The following is an 8,176-nucleotide window of genomic DNA, read 5'->3' as shown; positions in this document are numbered from 1 at the left end:
TGCGTGGGTTTCCTCCGGGTGCTCCGGTTTCCTCCCACAGTCCAAAGATGTGCAGGTCAGGTGAATTGGCCATGCTAAATTGCCCGGAGTGTTAGGTAAGGGGTAAATGTAGGGGTATGGGTGGGTTGCGCTTCGGCGGGGCGGTGTGGACTTGTTGGGCCGAAGGGCCTGTTTCCACACTGTAAGTAATCTAATCTAAAAAAAAAAGACCGCTCACCACCGCCTTCTCCAAGGTCGTTAGACATTGGCAATAAGCACTGGTTTGGCTGCAAGAGCTACACCCTGTGATAAAAACTTTTAAAAATCCTACTCTCACATTCCATTTCCCACTTTTGTTCACATGCAGTTGCATTTTCCAAGGAGTGTTACAGCCATTCAGCCCAACTGTTCTGTGCTAGCCTTCTTGCTTCCACTCTACTTCAGCTCGTCCTAAAATTCCTTAAAAAAAGGTGATATTTTAGAATAACATCCCTTTCTAAAAATGAAAGCCACTCAATTCATGCTGAACTCTCTGACCTGGAACCAGAAATTCCGAAACAGTTAGAGGTGGGGAGGCTATGCAGTGATCCGATAGAAGGCTTTAAGATTGTGAAAGGATCTGGTGGATTAGAAAATATTCCCACTTGCAGGTGAGACTGGAAGCCTCGGTAATAAATCTATGATAGTCACTGATCAATCCAAGTAGGAACACAGAAGATATGTTTTGTGTTTATTTAAAGCTGAGACAGATTCTCGATCAGTCAGGGAATCAAGGTTTATGGGAAAGGGCAAGAACATGCATGTCTGGAGTGTCAGATCATCCGTGATCCTATTGGATAGCAGAGCAGGCTTGAGGGGCTGAATGGCCTACTCTGTTCCTTTCTCTTATGGTCTTATAGATCATGTGAAACGCTGCACTGCAGATGGACCTGAAGTGAATTGTATAGATATTTTGTCAAGAGAGATGTGGAGCAAACACTTTCTTATACAATAAGCAACCAGGTTACAGAATGCACTGCCCTGGGGGTGACGTAGAGCGAGGTTCAATCCATGCATTCAACAAGGAGTTAGACTGTTATTTAAAAAAGCAGTCCTGAAGATGGGTCATTGGACTCAAAACATTAACTCTGTTTGCGTGGGTTTCCTCCAGTTTGCTCTGACAGTCCAAAGATGTACAGGTTAGGTGGATTGGCTATAGCAGATGCAGGGTTACAGGGATAGGGAGGGGGCTGGATTTGGGTGGGATGCTCTTCAGATGCTTGATGTGCTGAACATCCTTTTTCCACATTGTGGGAATTCAATGATTCTAGATAAACACATAGAGAGAGAGAGAGAGAGATGAATGTGAGGGTAGGTAGGAAGGAGAGTGGGAGCAGGCTATGTCGAGCGTTAATAATGGTATGGGTCAAATGGCTTGGACTGATGCTACAAATGTTAAGTAAATTACATACGACATGAAAAAGTTACAATAATTTCTGTATTGAACTCAACACTCTTAATGATTGTGAGGAAACCATTAGGGTTGTATTTGTCCAGTTTTCAAATTACCCAAAATAACTAAGATCCCTAACTATTGTACAGAAACCAGTTTCATTGCTGTATTGAAACTGTTGGGTTGAGGAATGGTTCATTTTGCTGTCAATATCTTCAGCAAAACCTGAGCCCCCTTAGTCTTTGCTGTGCTCAGTCACTTCTTATCACCAAGAGGTATGGCAGCAATTGGAAAGACGGGTAACATTGATGACAGTGGGGGACAGGAGTCAGTTAGCTCAGTTGGCTGGATGGCTGGTTTGGACGTCTCTCAACAGTTTCCGATGGACCCAGTGTTGCTTCCTTCATGATGCAGCGTGATGCCAACATTGCAGGTTCAATTCCCTCAACTGCTGAGGTTACCAGGAAGGTTCCATCTTCTCAACGTCTCCCCTCACCTGAGGCACGGTGACCCTCAGGTTAAACCACCACCAGCCATCTCTCTCTGATTAGAGAGCAGGGCAATGGTGACCTTCCCTTTATATTTAGTGAGCAACTTCCAAAGGTGGTAAACTGGAATTCTTCACTCACCGTTGAAAACAGACATATCCATTGAACCTCGAGTGGGAGAAATATCTGAGGAAATTCATTCCCAATGTCTGTCACACTCGGAAAATACAGGTAAGCTGTTTAGGGCTGAGATGAGGAAAAATGTCTTCACTCAGAGAGTGTGGAGCCTGCGGAATTCTCTGCCACAGGAAGTGGTTGGGGCCAAAACATTCTCGAGAAGGAGATGGACATAGTTTGAAGGGCTACAGAAATCAAAGATAATGAAGAGAAAGTGGAAACAGGTACTGCAATTAGGGGATCAGACATTGTTGTACTGAATGGCGGAGGAGGCTTGAAGGGCTGAATGGCCTACTGCTACTCCTGTTTCCTACATTTCCATGGTATCGCTGAATGATTTATATGTTTCTGTTTTGCGATCCCTTGACTTCAATAGTAATTAATTTCTTTAAGCTGAAGTTTTATTAAAGATGTTGAGAACAGAGTGAACCATGCAGCCTGCAACAGAGAAACACGGCTCTCATGGGGAAAAGGTGCCACCATCTTATCACATTCTCATGGAGTCTGCAGCCAGAGAGTCAACAGCCTCATTGGTTTGGATCATAGGAGCAAGAGGAGACCATTCAGCCCCTTCAGAACTATTCTGCCAACCAATTAGATCATGGGGCTGACATTTGGACTCCAGACATGGCTTCATATCATTAGTTCATTTCCATTTGGTAACTTTACGCCAACTCTGCAAGAAAGCTGCTTCATCGCGCGACCTGTTCCCTAAATGACATTGATGACCATTTCCAAAATGTCCTCCATTGATTGTGAACTATTTGCGAACACGGCAGTTTGCTAAGTTTTGTTTCCCATCTGTAGAAGCCAAGTGTGGTGTGGTCACTGTGATTATGTTCTGTGTGTCTATTTTGCAGGGTGTATGTGGTGGAGTGTTAAGAGGAGCTGGGAAGCAAAAGCTAGGAGCTATCGGTAACCTGATTGGCTACTATCTAATTGGGTTTCCCATTGGAATCTCTTTGATGTTTGCTGGAAAACTTGGTGTATTTGGTATGAATTTCATTCGTTTTCTCTTTTGTTCTCTGTCATTTATCCACCCACTCTGATAAGGCATGAGGAATGTTGTTCTATCACAAGGTCAATACTGGACAGTACCTGTGAATAGAAGTTCTATCTTTGACATTGAGCACAAGTGAATACAACGCACATAAGTTTTGGATTGCCTTCAGCACTTTATTAATGTTTGGCTGGAATGACTGACTTCGGATTTATCATCGGTTGCAAATTATCAGTTAAAGCCAGTTTCATAGCTGTACTAAAACAATGTGAACATAGGAGGTAGGGTTAGTAAATTTGCAGATGATGCCAAAGTTGGAGGTGTAGTGGACAGTAAAGAAGATTACCTCAAAGTAAAACGAGATCTTGATTAGATGGGCCAATGGGCTGAGGAGTGGCAGATGGAGTTTAATTTAGATCAATGCGAGGTGCTGCATTTTGGAAAGGCAATTCGGGGCAGGATTTATACACTTAATGATAAGGTCCTGGGGAGTGTTGCTGAACAAAGAGACTTTGGAGTGCAGGTTCATAGTTCCTTGAAAGTGGAGATGCAGAAAGATAGGATAGTGAAGAAGGTGTTTGGTATGCTTCCCTTTTTTGTTCAGTGAATTGAAGTGCAGGAGTTGGGAGGTCATGTTTTGGCTGTCCAGAATGTTGGTTAGGCAACTAATGGAATACTGTGTGCAATTCTGCTCTTCCTGCTATAGGAAGGATGTTATTAAACTTGAAAGGGTTCAGAAAAGATTTACAAGGATGTTGCCAGGGTTGGAGGATTTGAGCTATAGGGAGAGGCCGAACAGGCTGGGGCTGTTCTCCCTGGAGCTCAGAGGCTGAGGGGTGACCTTATCGAGGTTTACAAAATCATAAGGGGCATGGATAGGGTGAATAGACTAAGTCTTTCCCTGGGGTTGGGGAGTCCAGAACTTGAGGGCATGACGTTAGGGTGAGAGGGGAAGGTTTTGAAAGGGACCTAAGGGACAATATTTTTCATGCAGAGGGTGGCGTGTGTATGGAATAAGTTGCCAAAGGAAGTGGTGGAGGCTGGTACAATTGCATTTGGATGGGTATATGAATAGGAAGGGTTTAGAGGGATATGGGCCAAATGCTGGCAAATGGGACTAGATTAATTTTGGATATCTGGTCGACATGGGCGATTGGACCGAAGGGTTTGTTTCCATGCTGTACAGCTCTATAAGTCAGAAAATTCTGTAATTGAGTTGGGGATGGTGAGTACAGATCTTCAGGACTGTGGAGGGCCTCAATTGTATCCCATTTTAATATGTGTATGTTTGAGGCCAATTCCAATCACTCTGTCCCAATATACATGGTACTTTGTGTCAAATGCACATGCAATACCAACAAACAACAGCATGTGATTGGGAAATGCATTTTTAGGAAGCGCTTAAGAGTCAGAGAATCCGGAACTCTATCAACAAACACATCAAGTTAGACCCCAACTACCACCCCGTGAGAAAAGGAACAGGAAGTGACTTCACCACAGGAAATAACATCGCCACAGGAAACGATATCACCAACACAAAGAAATTCAAATATATAAATGGAAAGCAGGAATTTTCAGCAGTGCTTCACCTGAGGCCCACTGAAAATGTTACCTAGTAGGGTGACGAAACGTCTAGAAATCAACCTTCCAGCTCAGCGAGCAAACCTACATCCACTCTATGACTCTATATGGTTTATTGCATGGTAGCAACTGAGTACAAGTTGCATTAGTAAGTTCAACATTATTACTAAAACTATCGGGAAACATATGGTAACAGGTCTAATCCCCTCAGAATCTTGAGATATTCTGCCTTTCCACACCCAAGTCTTTGATATTATTAGTTTGGGTAGAATTTAAACATAATCTTCAGCATTGACCCTTTCAGAGCAACACCTTGATCCCGAAACCATTTTTCATCTGAAACTGTAGACACTGGAATAACGACAGGAGGTGAGTGTCACAGCTCACCCAATCTGCGCACATGTACATTTCCATCACAGAACTGTTAGATATTCATTAGGAGTGAGATCTCTGGCTGAATTCCTCATGTCCCGAATTGAGCGATGCTGACGCCAAATGGGAGCAAAATAATGTCACACAGACTGACACCAGCCATCTGATACAGGCAGAAGGGTTTGTTAAAAGAGTAGAATTGAAAGGAAATCCCAGCCGCATTCTGTCTGTACTGACTGCACCACTATTATTTTGCAGGTCTCTGGTGTGGAATATTGCTCTGTGCGTCTGTACAATCCATTATTTTTCTGATGATGATTTGCTGGATCAACTGGAAGAAAACTGCCAGTCAGGTAAGAGTAGGGAGTAGAGGTCATTGCGCCATTTTCTTTGGTAGAATTTTCATTTCTCCCACCGCCCCTTGTTTCCTCAGACCATGCCATGAGCCCATTTGGCAGAATGATCAGAACAATGTTCAACTTACTAATGCAACTTGTACCCTTTTGCTATCATGCAATAAACCATATAGAGTCATAGAGATGTCAGTGCCCCATGCAATGCCCAGGAACTCGCAAAACACTGTGCCATCTCCTCAGGTGATAAAGTCGGCATATGTACCTCTTATAGAGCTTTCGTACTTTCAACTGAGGTCAGACCAAGATTTGGTTGTCTTGTTCACCTTTACAACTTGCTTTTGAAGATATCTTGAACTGGTGGGACAAGAGACTCCTGTTGCTAAATTGAATGATGAATTATACCGATCTTCAAACTGCTATGAATCATCACTTTCTGTTAAAATAAAGAACTCCCTCCAATCTGCTTGGAGCTTTGCATAATAGATCACTGCAATGGGTAGCTCATGAAGCAAGGCTCAAAGATCTCTAGGGAGGACTAAATATACAATTAATATGACGTGGAATTCTGATAACTGGCAGGAATGTCATGTTTAAAGAAGCTTGTAAATCATACAGATCGAAGAGTGTTTTGATAAAGGAAGAATTCTCTCTGATGCGTCCATCCTTCACTGTCTATGACAATTTTGTGTTTTGTTCAAAGGCCCAGGTTAATGCAGGGATGATGGGAGGACTGGGTATCTCAAACAGCACCTCTGATGGTCAAACCAAGGATCTCTCAACCGGTAAGAAAGGAATGATGCTTCGTAAAAGTTGATTGAGAAGATTCTTGGATACTTTTCATTCAATTAATCAAAGTTAGTAATTAGCGCACCTATCAACCTTAATGGAGTAAAACATTTACTATCATTAAGTCCTGATTCACTGCCAAACTTAAAAGTCCAATCCATATTGGAGATCACTGAAGATAGTGAAAACTTTAACTAAATGATCTGTGATTTACACAGAGATCATGTGGAGGTGCCAGTATTGGACTGGAGTGGACAAAGTCAAAAGTCACATGACACCAGGTTATCATCCAACAGGTTTATTTGAAATCATAAGCTTTCAGAGCGCTGCTCCTTCATTAGGTGAAGTCAGGTGAACACAGAGATATAAGGGAGTGAACATTGTATAATCTGTAGAAAACTGGCAACTGTGACATACAAGTGAGGTGAGAGGCTATTTCTGGTTTGCTGCTGTCTCACAGAATTGACTATTGGTTAGAACTGACTAAGGAGAAAGCCCACAACCACTTTCTTAGGGCAAGCATTGGTGGGCAGTAATGACTAATTTGCCAGATTGCTCAATCCTTGAGGACAAATGAGACAAAAAAGCAGAAAATTCTGCTCAGGTGTCAATATTCCACCAGCGACGTGATCTCTGAACATTGGGTAGATCTTGCTCTGCGTGCTAACCGCGTGGCTGCATGGTTTTGTGGTGATAGTCCTCAGTTAACATCCTCCTTGAGGCAAAAATTGAAGATGAATTATGAACAGTCGGTAGAAATCCCGAGGAAGGTTGTGTCTTTGTGTATTTTGGTTAATCTACTGGGTTGGGCTGGTCCCTTTGACTGTCTCAGAAGGGCTGTAGAGCCGCCTGTCTCTACGCAGTGAGAAGGTGGACTCTTTGTTGAAGGAGTCAAAAGATTGGGCGTTAAGGTGAGTCCCTATGCTTTTGGCAGGATGGTTCTTTTATGTAGATCACGTGGCATTAGCAACAGAAGATCAATGGGGTGCGCCTCAGAAAATGAACCAAACAGTGCCATTGTGTGCTTACAATGTCTCACTGTGAGTTTCCTTCACAGGGGAGGACACAGCAAACAACACAGTGGCTCTGATGTCCAACGTTTCACAACTGGAACCAAATGTGGACAAGGACCGGGTGACAGACGAATCCTCATTTTTGGAAACTGGAGTTACCACAGTCGGAGAAATCTTGTCCACAAAACAACTGATCATTCGCCGTGGGCTAGCCTTCCTCTCAGGACCCCTGATCCTGGCCATTGGGCTGGTCATACACTTCACTCTCTCAAAGGGCTCATAGACCCCAGGGAACCATGGAGAGACAGAGCACTGCAGTAGGAATAGTGAGGGTGTGACCAAAGGTCAATGAAAGCCAGAGTTCAGATAAATTCTAACTGCCACCAACGAGAAAATTCACTCATCCAGAACATAATAATAAATACATATCATAATGATATGACTATAATTAATTGGATATACAATAAAGAAAGTGGATTAATACTGAGCAGTTTGAATTGATTTACAATTTTTTCCCAGTCACTGGTTTTCTCCATTGGATATTGTAAAGCTATAGGGTTGGAGAAGATAATTTCCAATTTGTATCTCCAAAAATGCTAGGTGATGCATTTTGGAAAAGCAAATATTAGCAGGACATATATACTTAATGGTAAGGTCCTAGGGAGTGTTCTGGATCAGTGGTGCTGGAAGAGCACAGCAATTCAGGCAGCATCCGACGAGCAGCAAAATCGACGTTTCGGGCAAAAGCCCTTAATCAGGAATAAAGGCAGAGACCCTGAAGCGTGGAGAGATAAGCTAGAGGAGGGTGGGGGTGGGGAGAAAGTAGCATAGAGTACATTAGGTGAGTGGGGGAGGAGATGAAGGTGATAAGTCAGGGAGGAGAGGGTGGAGTGGATAGGTGGAAAAGGAGATAGGCAGGTCGGACAAGTCCGGACAGGTCAAGGGGACAGTGCGGGCTGGAAGTTTGAAACTAGGATGAGGTGGGAGAAGGG

At 43.3% G+C, this 8,176-nt stretch overlaps 1 protein-coding gene across 1 annotated transcript in view; it reads left to right on the top strand.

Annotated features, from left to right (window-relative positions):
- The window catches only part of LOC122563931 (multidrug and toxin extrusion protein 1-like), a 192,997-nt gene extending 185,408 nt beyond the window's left edge, over positions 1–7,589 (top strand). Inside the window, exons 14-17 of the mRNA XM_043718200.1 lie at positions 2,937–3,069; positions 5,288–5,382; positions 6,086–6,167; positions 7,229–7,589. Of these exons, the coding sequence (XP_043574135.1) occupies positions 2,937–3,069; positions 5,288–5,382; positions 6,086–6,167; positions 7,229–7,467 (549 nt within the window). The 3' untranslated portion in view covers positions 7,468–7,589. The remainder of the gene's footprint in view (positions 1–2,936; positions 3,070–5,287; positions 5,383–6,085; positions 6,168–7,228) is intronic.
- Positions 7,590–8,176: the final 587 nt, after the last annotated feature.

Source organism: Chiloscyllium plagiosum, chromosome 28 (genome assembly GCF_004010195.1).
Source record: "Chiloscyllium plagiosum isolate BGI_BamShark_2017 chromosome 28, ASM401019v2, whole genome shotgun sequence".
Classification (NCBI taxonomy): domain Eukaryota; kingdom Metazoa; phylum Chordata; class Chondrichthyes; order Orectolobiformes; family Hemiscylliidae; genus Chiloscyllium; species Chiloscyllium plagiosum.
This window is presented reverse-complemented; position numbering and strand designations above follow the sequence as displayed.